General features: G+C 62.4%; 1 protein-coding gene across 2 annotated transcripts in view; it reads left to right on the top strand.

Moving 5' to 3' along the window:
* Positions 1-5,903: 5,903 nt before the first annotated feature.
* The window catches only part of SBNO2 (strawberry notch homolog 2), a 43,523-nt gene continuing 22,884 nt past the window's right edge, over positions 5,904-26,542 (top strand). The window contains exons 1-4 of one of the 2 annotated variants that reach the window (XM_082652384.1): positions 5,904-6,032; positions 18,483-18,674; positions 23,129-23,202; positions 23,797-23,905. In XM_082652384.1, coding sequence (XP_082508510.1) covers positions 18,522-18,674; positions 23,129-23,202; positions 23,797-23,905 — 336 coding nt within the window. In that variant the 5' untranslated portion in view covers positions 5,904-6,032; positions 18,483-18,521. The remainder of the gene's footprint in view (positions 6,033-18,482; positions 18,675-23,128; positions 23,203-23,796; positions 23,906-26,542) is intronic. The other variant, XM_082652385.1, reaches the window with a different exon arrangement.

Genomic DNA, 26,542 nt, shown 5'->3' on the forward strand with positions numbered 1-26,542 from the left:
TAAGCCCCTGCACCGCAACTACTGAGCCTGCACTCTACAGCCCGCGAACCACAACTACTGAGGCTTCGTGCCACAACTACTGAAGCCTGCGTACCTAGAGCCCGTGCTCCGAAACAAGGGAAGCCAGTGCAATGAGAAACCCGCGCACTGCAACAAAGAGTAGCCGCTGCTCACCCCAACTAGAGGAAAGCCCGCACACAGCAATGAAGACCCAACACAGCCAGAAATAAATAAATAAATTTTTAAAAATAAATAAATAAAAAATAAAGTGTACAGGACAGTGGCTTTTAGCACATTCACCTTGTACAATCACCATCTCTCTCTAGTTTCAAAATATTGTCATCACCCCCTAAAAACATCGAGTACCCAATAGCACTCCCCCCCACCCGCCTTCCCAGCCCCGAAAACCACGAACCCACCCTCTGTGTCTGTGGATCTGCCTGTTCTGGACGTTTCCCGTCAATGGAATCACACCCTGTGTGTCCTTCTGTGTCTGGCTTCTCTCTCTGAGCATCGTGTTCTCACGGTCCGTCCACGTTGTAGTGAGTGTCGGGGCTTCACCCCTTTTCAGGGCTGAGTGATGGTCCCGTGTGTAGAGGGACACATCATGTGTATCCATTCATCAGCTGAAGTACATTGGGTTTGTTTCCACTTCTTGGCTGTGATGAATCGTGTTGCTGTGAATTTGTTTTTTTAAACAATTTTTACCATAAAGTCCCCAAGCTCATACTGGTTCATGACAAATTCTCACAAAAACCCTCCAAGGGAGGTACCATGATTTTTCCCATTTTATAGGTGGGGAAACCGAAGCATGTAGAGATTAAGTAACCTGCCTGGGGTGACCCAGCCACTGGCAGAGCTGGATTTGAACCCAGGAAGTGTTAACCTCATGGTCTGCTGCTGGACCTCCACTCCATTCTGCTGGTCATTTTTGCAGCCCTGGGGACATGACACGACCATCAGAGAAGGACAAACACCCCAGACCAGCTCCAATAGCCACCCCCAAATTCTCACCCATTGGAACCCAGATTCCTGGCCTCACCCTGCAGATTCTGATGGGGACACCTGACCCAGGGCTGGGGAGTCTGGCTTCTCCCTCAACTTAGGGGATGCAGGAGGGTGGGATTCCACAAAGTTTTACAAATGCCCCCAGTGCCCCTCAGCAGCCTGGCCGCTCACGTGCCACTGGGGCCTGGACGTGAGTCAGCTTGGCCCCGGCTGGTTTGGAATTTCCCCGTGGGTCCGGGCAGATCCAAGGTGAAGGTTCAGAAAGTTCCAGCGCAGGTGACATCAGTGTGCAGGGCTGGCTGTGGTCTACACCCGAGAGGACGGGCCGGGGCAAGGAGAGGTTTGGTCCACCTGCTCAGACCCTCTTCTGGCCCTTGTGTTGCAGGGACTTGCCGGGAAAGGCCAGCATAGCCGTGCCCTGTGCTGCAAGGGTGTCCTGTTCCCTTGTGACCCAGGAGCATAACGGGTGTGCCCTGCTCTCTGTTCCATCCCTTGTGCCTGGCCCAGGATGATAAATGTTTAATGGATGAACATGTGGCCTCAACTTGCGGTCAGCCTCGTCTCTGTGCCCTGCGGCAGCCCACCCACCTCCCTCCCGGGGCCCTCTCCCCTTCCTATGTCCACCCTCGCCCTAGCTGCCTTTCTGCTGGTGCTCTAAATCCTCCTATTTTCCTACTGCCCTGGGGATAAAGCCAAGCCGAGTCCCCCTCTGAAGTGGGGTTGGGGGTAAGAGCACATCCTGAGGGTCCTCACCTCTCTCCAGCTCAGGCCTAGCTCACTGCTGGCCTTTGATAAAAAGAAATTCAAAGTTTGGTTCCTTTGGCTTTGGGACAGCAGCTGCACCTCCTCCAGTCTCCATCTTTCCACCAGATGAGCTTTGGAGAGGTGGCCCCTCTGTGCCGCCCTGTCCAACATATGTGGCAGATGGAGTGATCTCCAGCCCCACCCTGACCATACCACACCATTGCTCCATAACCTTCAATAGCTCCCTAGTGTCCCCAGGATAAAGGCCTCGCCCTAGCTTTCCACGCCCCCCACCATGCCACCTCTCCCTTCCCAGACTCGCTGCCTGTCCCCGCCCCCCCCCCGGGGGGGGGGTTCCTAGTCAGGTGTCACATTTAACCCCTGCTGCCCTTGTGTCCCAGGCTCCGTGCAGAGGCAGGAAGCCCTGTCTGGGGCGGATCTCAAACCCGTTAGACAGGTTTGCTGTTCCCTGAAGTGGCTCTGGCTCAGAGGCAGCCCTGCCCAGGCCTGGCAGGATCCCGCTCTGGGCTCAGGCCAGGCAGGAGGGAGCCGTAGGGCCCTGGAAATCGCCAGCCGGCGCCACCTGAGGACACCTCCGGGCAAGTGGCAGGTGGGCCGGGTACAGGGAGGGCGTGGTGGCTGGACTGGACAGAATAGGCTCCAGGCTGGAGGGCTAGTGAGAGCCGGAGATAGAGGTGGGGACAGCGACAGAGACAGACAGAAAGACAGAGAGAGAGGCGGCAGAAAAGAAGGAAAGTGACCAGAGACAGAGGCCGGGGAGGGCACAGACGTGGCTTGTGGGACCTTGCTGCCTCTGCCTCAGTTTCCTCTTCCACACCCTGGGGAGGCCTGACTGGGACTTGAGAAGGAGAGAAAAGAGGGGAGTGGGACAACGGATGGGAAAAGATGGGGAGGAGGGGGAGAGGGGAGCGGTGGGGTAGGTGAGAACCCAACCCGCTGAGCCGGGGGGAAGTGGGTGTGGAAAGGAGAAGTGGTGAGGGACCCAGGCCCTGAGGAACAGGGAGGGAGGAGGTGCTCCGTGGCCCGGGAACGCCGGGGCTTTCCAGAACGTGGAGAAACAGGAAGTGGCTAGTCTCTGCCCCCCTGGCTGGATGGGCCAGGCAGGGCCCACCTGCCCCGCCTCACCTGCCCGATCCCCCAGGGTTCCTCCTCCCTGGATGGGCCTGGCCCAGGAGTCCTTCCCAGGAGGGAAACAGAGGCTGGCGGGTGGGTGGGGCGGTTTCTCCTAACTGAGGGTTAGCCCAAGAATCTCCTGACTCACAAGGAAGCCCCCAGGGATCTGACCTCTGTCAGTCTGAAGTTGTCTGCTCTTTAAAATGATGACCTGCACAGTAAGCTTGCCTGTGTGTTGGTGCTAGCATCTCGCCAATTTAGCAGGCGGAAACACCAAGGCTCGGAGAGAGGGGGCTGCTCGCCTGGCCCCCTCCTGGCTTGGCTCATGGGCCCCATTTCTCTCTGTGGTCTCCCCATGTCGGGTCCCTTAATTTCACCGATAAAAACACTGGACTCCCAAACGAGTTAGATGTGAATTTCAGATACATGGAGGCTACTTCTTTAGTATAAGTATATCCCAAATATTGCCTGCGATCTACTTGCACTAAAAAGTTATTCTCCGTGTCCCTGAAATTCACATTTAAGTGGGTGTCCTGCATTTTATCTGGCGACCCTACTTCCTCGAGCCTGGTCAACGTGCCTGGGGTACAGTTAGGGGGCCCCTGCATGGGGCGGGGGCAGAGGGAGGGCTTGAAGAGGAGGCTTTTTTACCTCAAACAGCGCTTCACCAGACACACCTGTGGCCTTCTGTGAGCCCTTTTCTCACCGGACGAGGAGCCTTGGGCATTTCTGACTATTGAGTGTTCACTTAGGTGACCAGATCCAGATGTTCACCTAGAAATATTCATAATGGCTTAATACTAGGCACTGTTCATTTAGCTGTCTGAACAGCCTTGGAGATGGATACTATTATCCGTGGGAAACGGAGACACAGAGAGGTTAACTCACTTTTCAGGGGTCACACAGCACCCAGCCCAGAGCCATGCCTCGAGTTCCAGAGCTGCATCCTTTCTGCTCTCCCAGGCCTCCTCTTGCGATTCCCTGGAAATCCCCAAATCTGACTAATTCCCTAGACATCCCCAGACTTGGCTGTTTCCTCCATGCTGAGATGGCTGGACCCACCCCGGCCTGGGCAAACTGCCCCCATTTCAGGCAGAGTTACCCATAGAGACCCTGTGTTTACCCGAGGTGGACGTGGTGGAGGTCGAGTCCACGCCTCCCTTCAGCTTGCTCCCTGACCTGGGCCAGCTGCGAAACACTTCTGTGCCTCACTTTCCCCACCAGCAAAACGTAGGTAATACCGGTCCCGACCCCAGAGGGCCACAGTGGGAACAGGGCCCGCTTCGGGGGCGTGTGACTCAGGACCTTGCCCAGGCCTGGCGCTGGGGCGGTGGCGGTGGTGCTCTGCTCAGTTGAATGCTCTGCGGTCTCCAACTTGAAGTTCTTAATACTTTTTGAACAAGGGGTCCTGCGTTTTCACGTTTCACTGGGTCCTGCAAATTGTGTGGCTGGTGCTGTGTAAGTGGAAACGGGAAAATGCCACCAGGTACCCTGTAAATCAGTTTATTCACCCTTTCAAAGCTTAAGTGTCTGTTGCTCAATTTGATTTCTTCTCATTAGCTGTAAAAAATAGTTCCAAAGTCAAGGTTATAACCCAATTGCCAAAAACTACACATGCCAAAGTGAAGCTTGCTCTGGATAAATCACTTCTCTCTGGGTCTCAGTTTCCCCATCTCCTCCCTTGTGCTTGTGGGTTTGGGCATAGGGGTCCTTGGCCTGAATTTTTTAGGGCAAACAGATTTTAAACAGACCAGGCCTTTGAACAGCTTATAATTTGCCCTTCTTGGGACTTCCCTGGTGGTCCAGTGGTTAAGGCTCGTGCTTCCAATGCGGCGGGTGCGGGTTTGATCCCTGGTTGGGGAACTAAGATCCCACATGCTGCACAGTGTGGCCAAAATAATAATAATAATCATTTCCTAAGTTTAGCTGCCTGGCAAACTCCTACTTGAACTTCAAAGCCCCAGCTTCAACACCCCCTCAACCCCTCCTTCCATGATGCCCTAGGCAGACACTGTACTCCTCCCTGGGCTCTAGGCTTGATCTTGCAGATGGAAGTGTCTGGTCCTGGTCCTATTTCCCCTAGCCTGGGGGCTTCCTGAGGGCGGGGTTGAGAACTGAGTCCTCTCTGGGGCCCCGGATTTGTCTCCAGGCACATAGCAGCATCCATAAGAATTCACTGAATAGATAAGCAAGTGGAGAGGTGATCTCTAAATTCAAGGGGTACAGGAGGCCTCTGGCTGGTGGTGAGGTGGGTCCAGGGATATGGTGGTGTCTTCATTCCTGCACATCCTGCTGGGGAGGGGATGGTGCCTCCTGCCCTGGCTCTGCCTGAACCACCAGGCCCACCCCGTGGTGGGCCCAGTGGGCTCTAGTCGCAGGAACACAGCTTGTCTGTGCCAGGGCTGAGTCCCACCCTGTTCCTGGCAGTAAGGCAAATCCCAGCATCATCTGCATCAGGCCCCTAGAAGCCCTAACAGGGAGGAAGCCAGGAGGGGAGCCACCCAGACCCCGTGGCCCTGCCTGAGAGGATCCTGCTTTTTCTCCTGGTGGCCCCTGGGGCTTATCAGACGCCTTGTGTCAGGCTCCCCGTTGGGGTGGGGGGTGGTCCCAGGACTCCTATTCTGGGGTGGAGACAGATTCATGAGCAGACTACTTTCGGTGGGGAGGCAATAAAGGGAGGGGGCATGACTGGGGGGCCCAGGGCCCTTTCAGATGGTTTCGAGGCCAAGATCTGGGTTGTCCAAGAGCCCCAATGGCTGACAGGTCAGGGTCGGAGTGCACCAGGGGAGGGCACAGCCGTGCAAAGGCCTGCAGGTGGGGGTGATTCCTCATGCTACAGAGGAGGAAACTGAGGCTCGCGAGGGTAGCCAGTAACAGTCAGGACGGGATTCAAATCCAGGACCCATGTAGTCCGAGCCTCTCCCTAAGGCGGAAGGGCCTCAAGGGCCTCAGGGGCCGTCGCGAGATGGCCCCGCCCACGACCCCGCCCACAACCACGCCCACCAGAGGCTCCGCCCCACGGCATGACCGGAAGTGCGCGGGGCCCCCAAGATGGCGCCCGAAACCCGGAAGTGAGCGGGGCCGCGGCGAAGCTCGGAGGAACGGAGGCGTCGCGGGCTCCGCGCCCGGCCGGACCCGGGTCCGAGGTGAGGCGCGCCCGGCCCCACCCCCCGGCCCGTCCCCGCCGTCCCCGCCCGGCTGAGCCGCGCTTCCCGGCCTGCGCGGGCCCTGGCACCCCGCGGCCGCCAGCGCCCCGTGCCGGGGGTTCCGGGGTTCCGGGGCAGCGGGCGCGGGGAGCTCGGTGGCGTGTCCCCGCCCTCCTGGGCGACCCCCGACAACGTCCTCCGCCGCGATCCTGCGACGGCGTCGTCCGTCGTGAACTCTCTCTAACCGCGTCCTCCTCGGCGACCCTCGACCTTGCGCTGCTCCGTGACCCCCGCCCGACACTCGCCTTGGCGTGAACCCTGAACCCAGCCGACTCCCCAGCCTTTTCCTCTCGCCCTCCTCGGCGATTGCCTGACCCCTCCCGTCTTGGTGATCCCCGGACTTTACTTTGGTGACCCTTCACCCCGCACTTCTCTGTGACTCTCCTGCAGTTGGTGACCCCCTCCTGACTGCTCCTCCGTCATTCCCCGATCCCTCTCTTCTTGTGACTCTCCAGCTCCATTACCTTAGCCCCTCTTTTCTGGGTGACCCCTGACCCCAGGCTGCTTGCAGATTCCTGCCCTTCCTCCTCAGTGTCCCCTCTCCCAGTACCCCTCCTGTCCTGGCTTCTCCACCCTGGGGCTGTTGTTCCCTGTGTTTCCACGGGTGGGATCCTGTGGCCTTGGGATGGGGGCCTTGCTGGTATTAGCTGAGCTGGCAGAGCGTGTTGGGTGGGAGTGTCTCCTGGAGCTGGCACTGGGAACAGCCCCCAAGGATGTGCCGGGGGGAGGTGGTGGGCAGAGGGCTGCCGGGGCTTGGAGTGGGTGGAGGAGCAGCCTGTGACGGTGGATGGGGACAGTGAGGCCCCTTCCCAGCACCCCAGCACTGGCCAGGAGAGGCCGGGGTGGGGGAGCAGAGGCGTGGACAGCCAGGCAGGAGTGTCTCATAGCATCGTGTTGTTAACGTCCTGGAAAAGGAAAAAGAACCGAGCGTGTGAAGTGTGTCTGCCCCCCCTCGGCTTCTGCTTCCTGGAATGCGCCTTGGTCCCGCCTGCCCTGGACATCCTTTCTGCCTGTCCACTGCCTGGCCCGGCCAGGTTTGTTGCCATCTGTTTGCACGAGGGGCAGGCCTGGATGTGGCCTGGGATGGAGCTGCTGGCAGTCGCGGGGTGGGGGTGGGGGGGTGCGAGTGAGTGTTCCACGTGTGGCGAGGGGGCTGGTGTCGGACGGACTTTAGGTGGGAACCTGCCTACCTGCTGCCGGGCCAGGTGATCCAGCCCCGAGCCCACCACGGTGGGTCTGTCCCCGTATTAAAGGTTCGAGGGATCTGGGGCTGGTCCCCAGGGGCTGGAGAGCCCGGAGGGAAGAAAGGCCACCTGTCAGAGGCGTGAGACTCCAGACAAGTCAGTGGATGTGAGGCCCGCCCTTCCTCCAGGCTGGGCGGCCAGGGCTGGACCTGACCCTGTGTTTCCGGTCCCTGCCCTGGGCTCTTCGTGCTTGGCTGTGTGGGGAGCTCTGCCCTCAGGGACCCTTGTGAACAGAGGAGAAGCTGCGGGCTCCTGTCCTTGGGGCTGAGACCTGGGGCTCTTGGGCAGTCTGGAGAAGCCACCGCCAGCCCAGCTGCACCTTTTCTTCCAAGCACCCTGGATTTTCCCAGGGGAGTCCCCACAGATGGGTAATGGCTGTTCAGGGCTGTCTGCTTGGACCCTGGGTGGGTGGTCTGGGGAAGGGTGGTCCTGGGACACCCCAGGGCCGGGGAGATTCAGGCAGGCGCCTGACAGACCCTGGGGAGCCTGGCGAGTGTGAGACACTGTCCCCAGGGACAGCCAATGGGGACCCAGGGGAAGGCTCTCTGGGATTTTGGAGGGCTGGAGGGCCCTTTGTTTAACTCTGTGAGATGTCTACTCACACCTGCCTGGAGCCGGACCCACCCTGTCTGTGTGTGTGTGTGTGTGTGTGTGTGTGTGTGTGTGTGTGTGTGCGCGCGCGCGCGCGCGCACGTGCACGCACACACTGGGGAGGTGTTTACACTTTGGCGGCAGGATGGTGGGCCCCAGGGCCCAGATGAGGGGCCTGATTTCCAGGGGAGCCTCGCGGCACAGCACAGAAGAGGCAGTTGGCTTTGAAGTCCAGGTGGGGTGGGCCTCAGGTGTGCAGCCCAGGGCCAGTGCTCTCCGGCTGCCTGACCACCTCGACCTGGGTGGGGTGGGGGAACGGAGCTGGCCCCCACTGGGAACATGACCAGCCCAGCTGGCGCAGCTTGGTTCTAGCAAAGTCTCAGACACCCTTCTAGCAGGGGCCGGGCCGGAAACGCTGACCCAGCACAGGGCTCTGGCCACGTGAACAGCTGGGCTGGGAATAAAGAGGCAACTGTGCCCAGTCCCCAGAGGCCGCCTCCCTCCCAGGACGGCCTCCACCCTTGAGGCTTTTACAGAGGCTGCTGGGGGCGGGGATCTGCTTGTTCTCCGTGCAGGGGGGTCTTGTCATCAAAAAGAGGCATCTGGAGGCTGACACACAGAGTGAGGAGGCAGGCCCCCGGGGTGTCAGCACAGTTCCAGGGGGTGCGTGTGTGTCTGTGCGCGTGTGCGAGTGCATGTGTGCAGATTCGTGTGCAGCAGTGCACATACATGCCAGAGTGTGCACGCGTCACGTGTGAGTGCCACGTGCACACGTGTGCATGCGTGTTGCACGTGTGTGCGTGTGTGTGTGTGTGTGTGTGTGTGTGTGTGTGTGTGTGTCTTGAGTATGTGCAATCCGTCAGTGGGCAGGCTTGGAGCATCTCCAGCCACTTTTCCACAGCCAAGGGCCGTGTGTTCAGATGCGGGGAGGGCTGGTTACGGAAGGCTGCCTGGAGTAGCCGAGAGCGAGGTCACTCAGGCCCGGTCCAGGCCTGGCCAGCCCTGCTCACCCACCATCTCCCCATCTGCCCAGCTTGGGTGCGGCCTGGTGTCCGTGGGCCCCCTCTCCCCTGAGTGGAACCCCAGTCCCCGTCCCTTGGAACTACCCTCTCCTCTGCTGCTGGCAGGTCAGTCCCACATGGGTGACCTGAGCTGGGCTGGGGAGGACAGCAAACTTCCTTCATCTTCCTGCCATGGTGACAGCCACCAGCTTCCTCACTGGGAGGTGGGGCCGCCCTGCCCTCAGGCAGGTGACTCAGGTGAGGGCGATTTCTGAGGCTCTGGGCTTGCCAGCCCCCTGGGGTGGGGGGCAGAGCTAAGGACTGTCGTTTATGTATAGCAACAGGGACTGACTTTGAGAACAAGATGCTCAGTAAGAGAAGCCACACACGGAAGGACACACAGTGTGTGATTCCATTGGTGGGAAACATCCAATCCAGAGAGACAGGGTTAGTGGTTGTCAGGGGCTGGGGAGGGGGTGGGGGTGACCGCTGATGGGAGTGAGGTTTCTTTTTGGGGTGACGGAATGTTCTGAAACTAGATGGAGGTGGTGGTTGCAGAAGTCTGGATGTACTAAAGGCCACTGAATTGTTCACTTTAAATTGGTGAAGGTATGGCGTATGAATCTCGTCTCCATAAAACAAAGAAGTGTTAAAAAAAAAAGAGAGATAGCAGGGCCTGACTGAGCCTTCAGATGCCCAGTGCTGCGGCCTGGGGTGAGCGGGCATCAGCCGGCCCAGAGCATGGAGGTCTGTCTTCTCCCAGCCCCACAAGGAGGGCAGGGGAGGTGCCATCTGCCCATCTTATGGTGGGTGAACGAGGCTCCCCTGGGAGCCCCCAAGCCCCAGCTCTGCCCTGACTGCCACCGGCAGGAAGCGGTCTTGCGGGGACGTGGGCTCTGGTGTCTGGGCCTTGGTGCCTGGGCCTTGGTGCCTGGGCTGTGGTGGGAGGCCTGGGAGCCCCTCCCTGAAGCCCGGCCCTGTAGGAGGTAGCAGGCCCTCCTGTAGGTTCCCCTGATTGGCAAGGACACCCCCCCCCCCGCCCCTGCATTCACCCATTAGGTGACTTGTCCCCTCCCGGGTCGGCTCGGCGCTCCCCCCGTGCAGCCCACGGGGCAGAAAGGGTGTCCCCCGCACGGCAGGCAGGGACACCACCAGGGAAGGCATTGAACTTGGCCCCGCTGTGTGCCGGGGGCGGGAGTGGGGGCAGCGGTCACCCCGCGCCTCCCTGGGTCCTCAGGCACCCGCTCCCTCCAGGCAGGCGACCGCCCCGCCTTCCCCGCTGGCGCCTTCCCCCGCTGGCCTCGCCCCCGGGCTGCGCCCTCTCTCTGCGGGCAGGTACCTCCCTCCGGGTTGGCCTCCGTCCCCATTGCAGCCAGTCCCCAAGTGAAACCGAAAGAGGTCTCGCCGGCCTCGCTGCCAGGTCCGCAGCTGGCGCGGGAGCCGGGCCACATTCCGGAAGGCCGGCGCCTGGCATTTCCCGGGAGCCGGGGTGGGAGTTGCAGCCCCCGGGTCAGAGGCTGACACAGGAAGCGGGATGGAGGAGGACGGGAGGAGGGAGCGTCCTGGGGCTGCTGGCGCAGTGAGCCTGTATGGCTGTGACTCATCGCCGGATGGAGATGGGGTGAGAATCCTGCGTGGAGTTGGCCGGGAGGCGCCAGGAGCGGGTGTCCCCCAGCACCTGAGGTACGGTGAGGAAAGGCTGGCGCAGGAGCTGGGACAGTGGTGGGGGCAGGGCGAGCCTGAGGGATTGGCCCCTCAGCCCTCAGCCCTCACCTCTCGCGGACCGGACGACGCAGCCCTGCGGCGTTGGGGGGCTCGGAGCTCGGCAGGGGCCGCCAGCAGAGCCGCTCAGAGTGTCTGCAAAGCTCTGCGTGGCCTGCACGGCTTGGGGGCGGGGCTCGGCCCTGGAAGCTTCACAGTGGGGGCGTGAGACCCTCCCCACCACCCACTCCTTGGCCGGCCATGGTGCCACAGGGCGTGGGGGCCCTCCTGGTGTTGCCTGGGGTATGTCTGTGGGCCGGGGCATTTGGGGGCAGTTCCGTGAGATTCAGGCCCTCCAGAGGCCCAGCCACCGTCCTGGGCGCCGGGCTCAGGGTAAGTGAGTCTGCAGGTGGGCGTTGGGCGGCGCTCAGGAGAACCCTGGGTTGGGGGGGAGCTGGGTTGTAACTGGAGAGTCTGGCAGCTCTGCCCCCAGCACCGTGGGCACCAGGAGGAAGGCACCCCATGCTGGGACTGCACCCCAAAATCCAGACCTGCCACTCCCCTTGCAAAACCAGCCCATCTGGAAGCCCCGGGCCGCATCCCTGCGCAGAGGAGGCCCCGCAGCCCCTTTGTGGCCCTGAGGAGGTTCCCTGGCGGCGTGGGGTGGTACTATGCACAGGGTCAGGCCAGTCCCAACCAGGCTGCCTGTCCACTCGTGGGCTGTGTCCTAGCTGGGTTCAGGAGTCTGCTCAGTAACGGCCCCAGAGATGCCCCCGTCCTGGCCCCGGGACCTGCAGACGTGTCACCCCACACACAAAGGCACTTTGCTGGTGGGATTAAATTAGGGGCCCTGAGATGGGGAGGACCCTGGATTCCCTGGGGGGCCCAGTGTCATCACACAGTCCTTATAAGCAGAGGACTTTCTCCATGGAGGCTGAAGGGGACTGAGTCGGAGCTCAAGGGGCCTCCATATGCTGCTGCTGAAGCTGGGCCGCAGCCCCACCTTGCCGACAGGATCAGCACCAAGCCGGGCCTCCGGAGACCCAGAGGCGAGGGCCAGTGAGCTCGCCTGGGCTTCTGACCTGCAGGCCTGGGAGAGGGCCTGAGTTTGTGGTCCTTCATCTCGACAGGAGAAGGGGACATAGGCTCCATCTGCTGTGATTTGGGGGCGGGTGCCCTTTGGCTTGGGCAAAGGTCTCTTAGGATGTTCTTGGCACCAGGCTGGACCTAAGGAGCCCAAGGAGGGTACTGACAGGTCTGACCACTCGCCTGGGACTAGTGCGACTTGGCTGTGGGCAGCACCAGCCACTGTCTCGCTCTGGACTCTCTGAGGAGCTGGGTAGAGAGACCTGGCATGCCAGCTGGCCTGAGACACTCCTGTCATCAAGCAGCAAGCGACAGGAGGGACAAACCCTTCTCCCCACAGAGCTTGGACAGACTGGGGCACGTCAGTGTCAAAGGACTAGGAAGTTGGGCCTGCTGAGATTTGGCTTTAACATCCACTCAGGGGAAGAAGACCTGGGGGTCAGAGGAGACCACAAGCTCAGTGTGTCTAAAGCCTTTTATTTTAATTATTTTTTATTTTTGGCTGTGTTGGGTCTTCCGTTGCTGTGTGCGGGCTTTCTCTAGTTGCGGTGAGTGGGGGCTACTCTTCGTTGCGGTGCGCGGGCTTCTCGTCGCAGTGGCTTCTCTTGCGGAGCACGGGCTCTAGGCGTGCGGGCTTCAGTAATTGTGGCTCGCGGTCTCTAGAGCACAGGCTCAGTAGTTGTGGCGCATGGGCTTAGCTGCTCCGTGGCATGTGGTGTCTTCCCAGACCAGGGATCAAACCCGTGTTCCCTGCATTGGCAGGTGGATTCCCAACCACTGTGCCACCAGGGAAGTCCTTCTAAAGCCTTTTTTTTTTTTTTTTTTTTTTGCGGTATGCGGGCCTCTCACTGTTGTGGCCTCTCCCGTCGTGGAGCACAGGCTCCGGACGCGCAGGCTCAGCGGCCATGGCTCACGGGCCCAGCCGCTCCGTGGCATGTGGGATCTTCCCGGACCGGGGCACAAACCTGTGTCCCCTGCAACGGCAGGCGGACTCTCAACCACTGCACCACCAGAGAAGCCCCCTCTAAAGCCTTTTAAAGACCACGAGTAATCACAGGCCCTGAGCACGCGCTTCCCAGTGGAGGAAGCCCGCGTGAAGATGCCCTGCCGCTGTGGGCAGCCGCTCCACACATGTCCACGTGGACGTAGGTTGGAAGGTCCACCACCAGCAACGGTGGGCCAGTAGGCACCACAGCTGGAGCTTCATCCTGTGGGCTCTCCCCTGGTAAGGCTGGACCACACCTGGGAGTGGGGACCAGGGGTCGGGGCCCCAAGACCCAGGCACAGTGTCCCCAGCTGTGACTAAGGAAGCTCCCGGTCTTCAACCCCATTCCCCACTTGGCCCTCGGGTGGATACAAAGGGCTACGTGCCTCCAAGCTGTGCCCTGAGGGCTGGCGGGGGCGCTGACTGTCCTTCTGAGGGCTGTAAGGCAATGACAGGCCCTTATGGATGCGGGGCGGCCGCTCTGGGTGTGTGAGTTGCTTTGTGAAGCACCCGACCTGCCGTGGGCCATCAGAGCACCCCAGGCCGGCTCTTCTGTGCCCACACGCGGATGGGTCTGTGGGCGCGGACACAGCCAGTGCAGGTGAGCCCGGGTTGGTGCCTCTGGGGCTCAGCCTGAGGGTCTCCTTTTCTGCATAAACATTCAGCAAATATCGCTCTGTCACCTGGATCTGGGGTCGGTTCTGCATCCCAGGGTGCAGTTTCTCCTAATGGCTGGCCTTGCCCTCCTGGCCTCTGGTCTGTCCGAGACGCGTGGGGGGAGCCCTGACACCCGCCACCTGCTTTTCTGGCCGGGGCCTGTCCTCAGGCATGTGCCTGCCCCCGTGGTGGCTCCTGGGGTAGCGGCACCGTCCCCGAGTTGGTGTCCGGGGTCACCGTGCGTGTGCCCTGTGGCCGGCGCCCGTGTGGTCTGGCTCTGCTGTGGTTGCCCTCCCCCCAGGGCCTCCTCCGTGCGGCCTGGTGTTGACTGTACCAGGCCGGAACCGAGGCTCTGACGCTGTGGCCCCATGATGGGGGTGGGGGCCGGCGGGGGGTGGTCTGTGTCCCAGTAGGCCGGGAGGTTTTGCAAGAGACTGCTTGTCACTTCAGCCACCCGCTGGCAGTGAAGTGTGGGAGCTGGGGAGCCTGCAGGTCCTCCCCCCACTGGCAGCAGAACTGGAAGTTGGACCCCTGGCCTTCTCCGCGGGCCCACCTCGTCCTCCTTGTTCCAGACCATGGGGCTCCCCGTCCCGCCCAATGGGCGTGTGCTCAGGGGCTGGGCCCTCCCCACCACTGGCATCCCAGGGCTGCTGTGTTCCACAGGCCTCCTGGGAACCCGTGGAGGTCCTGGGTCGCACGCTTGGTGCCAGCCTCGCCCTGGTCAGCGGTGCGCCCAGCCCCGGGTGGCAGGAATTAGAGCCCAGTGTCAGGGTGGCTCCTTGGCTCTGCTGAATGAAGTGGCCGAAGGAAGCCCCCCCCGTCCTGTCCGAGTGTCCGGGGGCGGCCGTAACAGCTGACCGCACACTTGGCTTAAACCAGAGATTTATCCTCTCCTGGCTCTGGAGGCCAGCCGTCTGAGATCAAGGTGCGGCAGGGCTGTGCTCCCTCCGGAGGCTGGGGCGGGGGGCGGCTGGGGGGGGATCCTTCCCGCCTCTTCCAGCTCCTGGGGCTCCAGGTGTCCTGGGCCTGTGGCTGCATCACCCCGGCCTCTGCCTCTGTCTTCCTGTGGCTTCTCCCTGTGTCTCTGTGTCCAAATTTCCCTCTTATAAAGGCACAGTCTTTGCGTTAGGACCACCCTGCTGCAGTACGACCCCATCTTAACTGATTTCATCTGTGAAGACCCTATTTCTAAATGAGGGCCTATTCCCAGGTTCCTGGTGGACATGAACTTGGGGGACACCAGTCTCTCCAGCACACCTCCTCTGTCCCACCACCTCCCTCCTGCACACTGGGTTCTGTCCACCAAATCCCCATACCCCCATCGCTCACCAGCTGACCCTGTGTCCCCATGCGTCCCACCCGAGTACCGGGCCTGGTCAGTTGGTGGAGAGGCCCCTGAGGCTTCCCTCCCTTTCCGGCGTGTCCATGGAGGTGACTGTCCAGTGGCACGTGCCCTCCTGGGGGTCCTGACACAGCCGAGCGGTGCCAGCCAGCCCAGGTGGGACCTCAGAGCGTGGCCGGTGCCCGCAGGACAGGGCCCCATCCCCTTGCCCGAGCATCCCTGTCCCTCCATCCCTCCGACTTCAGCACGGAGCCTCTCCGGGCGCCCCCACTGGGGACTGACCCCAGGCTGGCTCTGATCAGCAGGGCGAGGAGGGAGCTCCCCACTCCGGCCCTCCCCCAGATACCCCGTTCAGCCCAGTCGGGGCCTGGCCAGGCCTCCCGATTCCACCAGGGCCTCTGTCCCCACGCGCCCCCAACTCTTCCCCCCGTCCCAGGATCCCAGGGCTGTTGCTCAGACCCCAGTGGAGGGGTGACCAGAGGGCTGCCGTCCTGTGGCCTGGAGGAGGCCGGCAGGTCCCTGATGCCTGGAGACGCAGTTCCTGGGGGGCCGGATAACAAGTGGCCAGCGGGGCCAGGCACCACCCGGCGGGGGTCCAGGCGGCCGGTTCTGAGGGTGCTTGGGGGGCTGAGCCAGTAGCACGCATCGTGGGTGAGATCCAGCGGCCTGCCCTGGGGACACCGGCCCCGCGGTGAGGTCTGGCCAGGGTGATGGGGTGAAGTGGGCTCAGGCAAGAGGCAGGGGTGGCCGCGGTCACCTGCCAGCTGGGCGCATCCTAGGGGTCCGGCTGTCCCAGATCTCGCCTCTTCCCACATCCCGCCCCCCCCCCCACCGGTCGTCTGGTCTGGGCCACCAATTCTTTGATCTTTCTCTTTTACAATGACTCATTCGAAACCTGATCTCAAAAGGAAATCCTGCAACTCAAAGCTGGGTGAAGCGTGGGCCCTTCCCTGAGAGCACCTTGTGGGCACCCACGTGGCACGTGTCATGGGGCTCACGTTTAAAAATACACTCTGACCCCGCCTCCTTCAGCCCCAAGGCCCCGCCTGGTGGGGTCGATCCTAGGCGGCTGGAAGCCCCTCAGGGACGTGGTGAGGTCACCCTCTGCAGCTCTGGGGCTGGCGACAGGGTCTTGAGCCCGGGCCGGGGCGGGGCTGGTGGGGCTGCTTAGCAGAGGTCAGAAAGTGAGGGGATGGGTGGGGGGACTGTGTTTGGGGGCTGCCCCAGTGCCAGCACTGGTGGAACGGGGGAGCAGGAAGCCAAGACTGTGGAGGTGGGGGCGGGGAGATGACCTTGGGCCTGGGCATCGAAGGACAGGGACACCATAGGGGTGGCCCTGGGGGCATGGGCATGGCGGTGGGCACAGTGTCGACCCCTCCCCAGCCCCCGACAACTGCTCTCTGTCTGTGGATCTGCCTGTTCTGGACGTTACCCATCAGTGGAATCACACCCTGTGGGTCCTTCTGTGTCTGGCTTCTCTCACTGAGCGTCACGTTCTCAGGGTCCGTCCACGTGGTAGCGAGTGTCAGGGCTTCACCCCTTTGCGTGGCTGTGTGATGCCCCCGTGTGTGGAGGGACCACGTGGTGTTTATCCATCATCTGCTGGTGGGTACTTGGGCTGTGTCCACGTTTTGGCTGCCACGGTGACCGTTTAACCGTGTGAGGAGCTGCCGACCCCCAGGTGGCACCACGTTCATTCCCACCCACCGCGTCCCCCCTGCCCCATCCCGGATAATGGTGCCCTGCAGACGCCTTGACTCGCAGGCACATCGCTCCCCTCCCCACACCCCCCTCCGGGTCCTGGTCTGAACCCCCGCTTGGCGGGGGTCCCCAAGGCATGCCCCCTGCCCCGTGTCTTTGAGAGGACAGGATGTACAGGCTCCGTTACAGGAACTCCCACCCAGTCATGGAGCCCTCGCTGCGGGGACAGACCTCTTGCTGGGGGAACGTGATGCCCTGGATGGCAGGTGACGGCGTGGGGCCTGAGCCTGCCGGGGCTGCTACTCAGAATGGGGGCCATGGGGGCGCGCAAGCCTGGCCTGCAGCCGGGGGGTTCCTCGGGCGCAGCGCACCCTGGGGACGGCCTGGGGTCCCCCTCCCATGCTTTTTGGCCGTGGGCTCTGGATGGTGCTTCCCAAGAAAGCAGCCCCGCCCTCCGCGGCTGCAGAGCCTGGAAGTGCCCGCGAGTGGGACGGGGTCGGTGGTGCTCGGGGTGTGGCTGCCGAGAGAGGGACGCTGTGGCAGCAGGGGTGTCAGTGGGGTTAGTGGGGGTCTCAGGCAGAGACACATGCCCTGCACTTGCTGCAGACAAGTGACCCAAGGGACACAGCGAGCCAGCCCGCCTTCCATCCCAGAGGGATCCGCTGAGGGGTCCCATGAATCGAGGAGCTTCCCGGGGCCTCCGCGGAGACAGCGGTCACTGGAGTGGCTTGGGATCGCGGAGGCTCTGGGCTCCACTGCGCGCCAGGTGAGCCTTGTGCTCATACCCGAGCAGCCCATCCTCCCGATGACCAAACCGAAGCTCAGAGGAGCTCAGGCGCCCCGAGTTGTGGGAGGTTCTCCGACCCTTAGACGCGGAGCTGGGCTTTGACCGTCCTCCTGACCGAGACCGTGGGTCCCAGAGCAGCCTCGCATTCCTCCTCCTCCCGCCGGGTCTGGCCTGCAGGAGGCTGGGGGCCGTGGCACTGGCGGCCGGCCAGCAGCTGGAGCCCAAGGCCTGAGCAGAGCGGGGCGGCCCGGCCTCCACTCCCTTCCTGAAGGGCTGGACGCAGCTGTGGGCTGTGGCCCGGCCCCCGGGCCCCTTTCCTTCTGGGTCGCAGGGTGAGGCGCGCACGGGCCGCTCAGCCGGTGCAGGCGGCCCTCCCCGCCCCCACGGGATTGCACAAGCTGCCCGTGTGCGGCAGTGATTACTGGAAGTCCCGAGGATTTCTTCACTCTGGGCTTGGCCGGGAGTGCCAGCCGCCTCCCCTTCCTGCCTCCCCGGGTGATTAACGTCCTGGGGCTGCTTCCCAAGGTGTGCTCCGCCAGCCTGGGGTTCCTGCTATCCGAGGCGGGCGATGGGGCCTGGGGCCTGGGGTCCCAGGCCACAGGCGGGTGCGAATTGGGGTATCGCGTGGGGCTAGGTTGGCCCCTGCAGCTTTTCCCGGCTGGGTGTCTGCCCTCCTTCTCAGTGGGGACCCTGTGCGACGTTAGCCCCATCTGGGTCTGGGGGCTCTTCCCCACTCAGCTTGGCCCCAACCACCCGGAGACCCTCGGCAAGCCTGACCTGGTTGCAGAGGTATGGGGTTTCCCAGCCCCGGTGGGCCCCCCAGCTCAGAGCTGCTGGCTGGTCGGGCTTCCTCTCTGCCAGACATGCTAGGTACAGAGAGCCAGGGGTGCGCCCCCCCTCGGCTCATGCTGGGCTCGCTGGGCTCCCAGGGCTCGAGGCCCACTTTGTGGGTGGAGGGAGCAGCCCCCGGCCAGCATTATTCAGGGGCCTGAGAACGAGGGTGGGAGAGCGGTGGGGCCTGGCCACCCGGAAGGGGTTGCCCTCACCCTGGCGGTCCCAGCCCGGGTACCCAGGAGGGGGTGGCCGGACAGCAGGAGGGCCACCCCGGCAGCACTGCGATGCTGGGAGCATCAGCTTGCCCCCTGCGTGGATGGGTCAGTCAGAGGGGCTGGGGGGACATCTACAGGGTCCCCTGGGGGTCCCGCCACCCCCTAGCCTGCTGACCCTGTCCCTGGAGGGCGCCCTCCCCTGTCGGGATCAGAGGGCAACCTCAGGACATGCGTGTCTTTCCCCAGGTCATGATGCCACCACCACGGAGCAAGAAGCCCAGATAGATGCCCCTGCGGCCCGGCGTGTGGAGCCCCCCGATGCTGGCAGTGGGGCCCACCATGGATGGGGAGTTCCCTCCGCACGAGCCTCCACCAGCCGGCAGCGTCCTGTACAGCCCGCCGCCCCTGCAGACCCCACTGTGCGGGCCCAGCGTCCAGGTGAGCCCCAGCCCTCAGGGTCTCCTCCCGGCCCCTCGGCGCTTCTCTGGTGCCTCAAGCCCATATCCCAGCCCCCAGGTTTGCAGGCAGGACCCTCCAGGGGCTCCCGTCACCCCCAAGTCCCTCACGTGTTAGCCGTGAGGTTTCTCCTGCCAAGGCCTCGGCTGGCCCTCGGGACGCTCGGCCCAGGCGGCTGCCCTCACCTGCGGGACGTCGAGGGCTTGGACCACTGTGGCAGGTCACACTCGTCTGCTCTGCTTCATCACTTCTTTCTTCTTACTTTATGAGACTTTATTTCTTAAGCAGTTCTAGGTTTACAGGAAAATGGCACAGCAAGTTCCCGTACACCTCTCCCCCCCCACTTCCCCACTGTTAACATTCTCACACTCGTGGGTGTGCTGTGTTCCAACCTGGGAGCCGGTGCTGACCCAGCATCGTTACCTGAGGGCCACGGTGACGTTCGGTTCACTCTTGGTGTTGGATGTTCTGTGGGTTTTGACAGATGTCAAGATGACCCGCATCCACCATTACGGCGTCACACAGCGTAGTTTCACTGCCCTAAAACCCCTCTGGTCCCCACCTGTCCATCCCTCCTCCCCCCAGCCCCCGCATTGCTGATCCTTCCCCTGGCTCCAGAGACCTGCCTTTTCCAGAATGTCCCAGAGTTGGAATCACAGTGTGTAGCCTTTTCAGATCTGCTTCTTCCGCTTAGCGATGTGTATTTAAGGTTCCTCCGAGACTTTTCCTGGCTTCACAGCCCATTTCTTTTTAGCACTAAACAACTTTCCATCGTCCACATGTCCCATGGTTGGGCTGTGGCTGTGGCTTCCACCCACTGAGGGACATCTTGCTTGCTTCCGAGCTCTGATGACTGCAATAAAAGTACCACGAGTGGTAAAACGACCCGAGGGGCCAGGCCTCCTCATATCACAAAAGGTACAAGAGGCCTCGTGAAGAGAAGTGTCCAGAGTCCTCCAGCGAGTCAGGCCTAGAGCCAAACAGGGGCTCTTTCCCTGCAGAAAAGAAAAGAAGCCGAGTTTCTCTGTGTGGAGACTCGAGCTGCCGGGTGGGGAGACCAGATGGGGTGCGGGCACCAGGAGGCCGCGTGGGCTGCGGCAGTGACGCGCACACCTGCGTGGGGAGAGAGAGCAAGGATCCAGCTTGGGGTTGGGAGAAGCCGGGCCCTGGGCCTCGGGACCCAAGTGGAGCTCCAAGTTGAGGGTCCAGAGCTGTCATGAGGCATCCCAGACCCCAGAGTGTAGCATCAGATGGGGCTGGGAGGTGCGCGCGAACCCAGGACTCACTCCGTGCCTGGCTGTGCCCACAAGGCACCCTAACAGGGCAGAGCACAGTGCCAAGCCACATTGAGCGGGCCTTGCCAGTCGGCAGGGAGGGAGCAAAAACGGGTCACAGCTGCAGACCCACCCGCAGCTTCCAAGCCTCGGCTGATGGCCAGAGCCTCCTGCCAGGGCCCCGGGCACACGTGTGCCAGGCCAGCTGTACCCACGGGGCCCCTGCCCTCCTCAGCCCCCACCTCCCTCCAAGCCTCTGGCCGCCCGCGCCCACCCTGAGGCTCTCGGATGCCCCGGTGCCATCCCACACGCGGCACAAAGCGTGCTCCTTCCTTGGGTGCTATGTCGCCCTGTTCTGCAGGCTCGGAGCACGCGCCTGTCATTCTTGTCTTTGTTTTTTTTTTTTTTGCGATACGCGGGCCTCTCACTGCTGTGGCCTCTTGCGTTGCAGAGCACAGGCTCTGGACGTGCAGGCTCAGCGGCCATGGCTCACGGGCCCAGCCGCTCCACAGCATGTGGGATCTTCCCGGACTGGGGCACGAACCCGCGTCCCCTGCATCGGCAGGTGGACTCTCAACCACTGCACCACCAGGGAAGCCCGCGCCTGTCATTCTTATAACGCCTCAGGGTTCCTTCTCCTCAGCATCCCATCATTTGCCTAATTATTTTCCTGTTGTTGGGCCTTTGGGGTGACTCCAGTTTTTTCTGCTGCTATAAATAGCGCCACTGCGTTTTCCTCCCCCCTCCTGGATGAGTCCCTGGGGGTGTGTTTCTGGAATAGAATTCCTGGGTCAGAGCGAGCCCCAGCTTGGGCGGGTTTGCAGAGGATGGAGCTGTTCCACAGGGAATGGGCTCCTGCCACGTCCCGTGGTGTTGACCCAGGAAGCTGACTGAGGGCCAGCACATGAGCTCTGTCTGGACAGCCCGTGTGGACCAGAGGGGCTCAGATACTCCCTTTTACAAGGGAGGTGCCGCATGGAGCCCGACCTTGGCTCCGAGCCCCACTCCGGGCAGTCAGAGCCAGCAGGGCAGGCTCCCCAGTGCCCTCCAGGGCTCAGGCTGTGCACAGAGCCTGTTCCTCTTGGGCCACCGAATGTGGGGGTTGCCCCTCAGACCACACTGGGCCTGGCCCAAGAGTGACCAGAAGCCCGGGCAGCCCGTGTAGGCTGGGGGCATCAGTGTTGGCACTGTGCTCCTTACTTCTCTCATGTGTCCTGGCCGAACCAAGCTTGTAAGGAGGATCCCAGGGTGGAGCAGGCAGGGAGTGGAGCTGGCCCAGGACTGCCTGGCAGGAACATGCCCCCAGGACTGTCAGTGTCCCTAAGGTGGCCAGATTTAGCAAATAAAAATACAGAGCCTGGTGAAATTTAAGTTTCACATAAACACAAATAAAATTTTAGTATGTGGGTGTTCCATACAGTATTTACACTAAAAATTATCTTTTGTTTATCAGAAATTCCAATTCCTGTTTTTTATCTGGCAGCCCTATGTTATCTGCCGCCCTTGCTGCCCTAGCAGGAATGTCATCTTCCTTCATCAGTTTGCACATGGCCTAGTAAGCTTCTGGCTAATCTCCCAGGGCCTGCTCCTTCCCAGAAGAGGGCCAGCCTCTCTGTCTCCAGGCAGGCTCTGATTGGCTAGCTGGGGTAAGGGCCCATCTTTGGACCAATGTGGTCCCACAGGCCTGCCCTCTGAAGGTGGAGTCAACCCTCTGGCTGCAAGTGTAAAATCCCGAGGAAGGCTCTGATTGGCTGGCCATGCTGTACCACCCCTGTGAGATGGGGCCGGATGTCCTTGGTTGGCAGCCTTGCCAGAGCAACGTGCTGGGGGAGGAGGTTGGGGGGCTGGGTAGACAAAGTCATAAGGGACCCTCCCCAGCCTGAGGCCTCCCCAGCTTGAGGCCTCAAACTCCTCAAGGACCTGGGGGTCCCCTGGTCTGGAAGCTCCACAGGGACCGCCCCAGGCCCAGTCTGGGTGCAGGTGGAGAAGGTTGGTGAGCAAGGGGCCCCTTGGACCCCTTCTCCCTGGCTGCCCCCTTCTGGGCCCAAACTACATCCTGGACTGGCCTCTAGTTTGGAGGCCAAGGGGCCTCTACCAGTTGATACCATCTCACCACATCTCCTTCATGCCTCTTCTCTGAGCTGGACCGTGGGGAAGCAGGCGGGGCCCTGTGGGCAGCCCAGGGCTGGGGGCACAGTGATGGAAAGTGGGGCTGGCAATCCCCTTGGTAGAGAGGGGTGGTCCCGGCCCCGCAGGCTGGTTCTGGGCCGGTACTAGGTCAGTGAGTCCCGAGGCGTGGGCCTTGTGTGGCCAGGGCTGGCACAAGTGGGCACGGCAGCTGCAGCCAGCGGGCCTCCCTGATGGAGCTTCACGTGGCCAGCGGCTCGTTTAGGGCAGGGACGCAGCACCCCGATTCTACAGAGGGTGTGAGTGTCCACAGCCCTACCCCTCAAGCCAGTCCTGGCACATGCTGCCCCTGCTGACCTCAGGCTCACCTTCCAGCCATCCTCCCTCCCCCTGGTGTTTCCTAAAGCAGGTTCTCCAGAACCCCTGCCTGTGCCTCACTCTTGGGCCACACGGGCTTGGCCTCTGGGAGCTCTGAGAAGGCTGGGCTTCAGACCTGCCTGGAGTGGTTGGGCTGCGAGAGTCTGGCTGGGACAGGGCCGTCCACGGTGCTGGTGGGAGCCCTTCACCCTGACCTCAGCCCCCGCCCCTCTGAGAAGTCCCCTGCCCCTCTCCCCCACCCACCCGCTGGCAGGCTGCGCGTCTCGCTTATGGGTGCTGGCTCACGAGGGACTCTTACTGTCTTGCTTTACACAGGGTCCCCTCCTCCACTTTCTAGAATGCAGGCGTCCAGCCTGGGCTCCCCAGGCCCTGCAGGGATTCTGGGGGCCCTGCCAGTCCAGAGTCACAGCCATGCCCGCCATCCCCTCCCCGGCTGGTCCCCAGACCTGCTTGTGTACTGACCAAAGCCTTCCTCTTCACCACAGCCCTCTGGGTGGGTTCTTCTGTGCACACGGGGAAGCTCCTGGGCAGGCGGGCTCAGTGCTCTCTGGAGCCTGCCCCAGGGCAGTGCAGTAGTGGGGGGGGGGGATGGGGGGGAGGAGGGCCAGGGACCCTGCCCTCCTGTCCTCTCCCCTGACGCCTGCCACTCTGTCTCAGAATGCCATGCTGCATTATCCCTGGTGGAGCAGCTTCTCGCCCACGCCATACCCAGCCTTCTCCAGCGAGAGCCAGTAAGTGCCCAGCCCCACTGTGTCCTGCTGGGGGGTCCCCCCTCACAGGGGCTTCGCTATGCCTCCTCATCCCGCAGTCATGGGCTAAAGAAAACTAGAGCTCTCAGCCACGGGGGCTGTGGGCCCGGCCCTGGCCACATGGGGAGAGCTGAGACTGACCTGCTGTGGTCTGTCTAGCGAGAACTCTCCAGGGAAGAGGGCAGAGGTAGTGGGGACGAGGGGGCCAGGAAGGGCTATACTGTGGGGGGCACACCAGGTGGTGGTGAGAAACTTCAGGGGTGAAAGGAGCTGGGAGGACAGCTTCCCCATGGAGGGCATCAGCAAGCTGGGTTTTGAAGGGTAAGTAGGAGTTTGCCAAGAGAGCACGCCTGGTACCAGGCCAAGGAATGGCCCATGCAAAGGGCACGGAAGCACATGTAGCCAGAGCCTCGGGGTTCTTCTGGGGCGCCATGTCCCGAGACATGGGTGCGTGGGCCCCTCCTGAGCAGAGTTTCTGAGGCGCCGGAGTTGTTCCTGCTGGCCTGTCCTGCACCTGGGGTGGGCAGGCAGCACCCCCATCACGCCTGCTGGCTCAGCTTCCTTCTCCGCCTCCAGCCAGTTCATGAACTCCTCCTTCATTGTGGGCCAGCCCTGCGTGGACACCAGCTATGGGCCTGCAGCCGCCACCCCCAGCTTCCCGCCAAAGAGCAGCGACTTTCCTCAGGTAGGAGACCTCGGCTGGGCTGTGCCCTGCGTGGGGTGTCAATGCTGGGGGACTGGGCTTGTTTGGGGGACGGGCTGGTGTGACTTCCCCGCAGCAGACGGGGGTGCCGGGTTGGAGGTCACGAAACCGAGGCTGGGGGCCCAGCTGCGCTTCTGCTCGTCTGCGGGTTATGGGGCCACAGCTCGAGCGTCCGATTTCCTCGCCCACTTGCTCCATCTGGGTGCCCTAGCGCCTTGGCGGGGTCCACGTTCCCGGCGCCCCCCCAGGCCAGAGTGACGCCCCATCAGGTCGAAACAGCATAGTGAGCATTTATGTCCCCGAAATGGTAGCCGCTTGACGAACGTGAGCCCCTCGAGTTGGAGGAAGGGAGGACGTCTGACCTCGATCTTTTGGGGGACGCCAGGCAGCTCAGCCCCCAGGGAGTCAGGCGGACCCTGCCTTGTAGCCTTGTCCACGGGGTTCACAAGTGGGTCCCACACCTCTGTCCCGCACGGCAGCTGTCGAACCTGAGAGCCTCAGAGGGGGTTTGCGGGAAGGAGCCCAGCAGTGTCGTGGGGTGACCCCAACAGGGGCCAGGTGGCGCCGAGTTTCCCTTGGGAAGCTGAAACCGTTGGCAGCTTCCGTGCTGGCCTCTGGGTCTGGGCTGCCTCGGCGCTCAGTTAGGGAAGCATCCACGTGGGCCCGCCAGGGAGTGGGGTGTCAGGTGCTCAGCTCCCCTGAGCCTCAGTTTCCTTCTGTAAAGTAGGGGCTCATGGGCCCCACCAGGTGACAGGCCGAGGGAGGCCACGGCACACACGGGCCGGTGCAGACCTGCTGGACTCACTTGGACCAAGGCCAGGGCCGTTCAGACCGGCCCACACTCACTGGGGCAGCAGCAGGGCCGGGCAGAGAACTGGACCGAAGGTTGTGTGCTGCGGTGACAGCATCCCCCCAAATCCAGGTCCTCCCGAGACCTCAGGACAAGACCCTACTTGGCAGTCAGGTGTTTGCGGGTGTGATTAGGTAGACGGAGCTGAGGTCCTCCCAGTTAGGGTGGCCCTAAACCCTCTGGGGTCCCTGTGGAGATACAGCTGCGGGGGCCGGGCTCGGGGGCAGGCACGTGGCCGGGGAGGTGGAGCTCAGGCGCTGGGGAGGTGGGGGAACCCGGAGCCTGGGGGGCACAGCCCTGCCACACCGTACCCTGGACGTCTGCCCTGAGCTGCCCTGTCAGTGACCCTCTGTGGCCACCCAGGAAACAACACGGCTGGGCCTCGTGGCGACGGGAGCAGAGCCTGCCCCTTGGGAGCCCCAAGTACCCCAGGGTGAGGGCGAGGGCCGTGGGGCAGGAACAGGAGGCCCGTGGACGCAGCCTCCCTGCCTTTACAGAGGCATACGTGGTTTCCTCTGCCCGCCGCCAGCCCGTGAGGAGACCCTTGGCCTCCAGGAGAGGAAGGGCCAGTGGGTTCAGCATCCAGGGCGCCCGGCCGACGGCCCAGGACCTTCTCCCCACCCACTACGGCCCCATATCTCTGGCTCATCTGCGAGCTGGCGGCTGACGGGCCTCCTGTGCACCGTGTCCTGGGCACCGCTCTGCGTCCAGACTTGGTCCCCTGCTGGGGCGTCCCTGCTGGGTGGATGAAGCCTTTGGGGGTGTCCCGGCCCCTGCGGCCACCCGCCTGGCCTCGCTCCGCCCCCCACTCGCCCGCTCCCGCTGCTGCCCCAGCTCTGCGAGGGATCCACGCGGCTTCCGAGCCCAGCAGCCCCCGGGGCGCCGCGTCCGCTCCTTGCTGCAGGTGGGGAAGCGCGCCCCGTGTTGGAGGTTGCTCATCCACCTGACAGATGCTCGCTGAGAGCGGCCGCAGCCCACCCTCTCTCCAGCTGCCCTTGCTGGGGGCGACTTGGACCCAGATCTCCCTTTAGAGCAGCGAAACCTTCTTCAAACGCAATCTCACCTCACTGCCAACCATGGGGTCAGACAGATGTGAGACCACAGTTCAGCCAGGCTGAGGGTCTGAGGCCTAGTGGTCAGCCTCCTCCACCTCCCCCGGACCCTGGGCCTGTGCGCCAAGCCAGGATGGAGTCCAGAGCGAGCCTGGCATTCAAGGCCCTTCCCAGCTCAGCCCTGGCCCGGTGGGTCCACCACAGCCACCTCTGCTCCTGGTTCAGACTGAGTGACGTCGCACGGGGGCCGGCACAGGGACAGCCCCAAAGACGCCCTTGTCCTGGTCCCGGGACCTGTGGATCTGTTGCCTCACGGGGCAGAGGTGACTTTGCAGGTGGGATTAAATTAAGGCCCCTGAGATGGGGGTGACCCTGGATTCCCTGGGGGGCCCAGTGTCATCACAGGGTCTTTTTTTTTTTTAATATATATATATTTTTTTCAATTAATTAATGTACGTTTGGCTGCGTTGGGTCTTCGTTGCTGCGCGTAGGCTTTCTCTAGCTGCGGCAAGTGGGAGCTACTCTTCGTTGCGGTGCGCAGGCTTCTCATTGCGGTGGCTTCTCTTTTTGCAGAGCACGGGCTCTAGGTGCGCGGGCTTCAGTAGTTGTGGCATGTGGGCTCAGTAGTTGTGGCTCATGGGCTCTAGAGTGCAGGCTCAGTAGCTGTGGTGCACAGGCTTAGTTGCTCCGCAGCATGTGGGATCTTCCCGGACCAGG

This window comes from Grampus griseus (assembly GCF_964374135.1).
Source record: "Grampus griseus genome assembly, chromosome: 3".
In the NCBI taxonomy this organism is placed as follows: domain Eukaryota; kingdom Metazoa; phylum Chordata; class Mammalia; order Artiodactyla; family Delphinidae; genus Grampus; species Grampus griseus.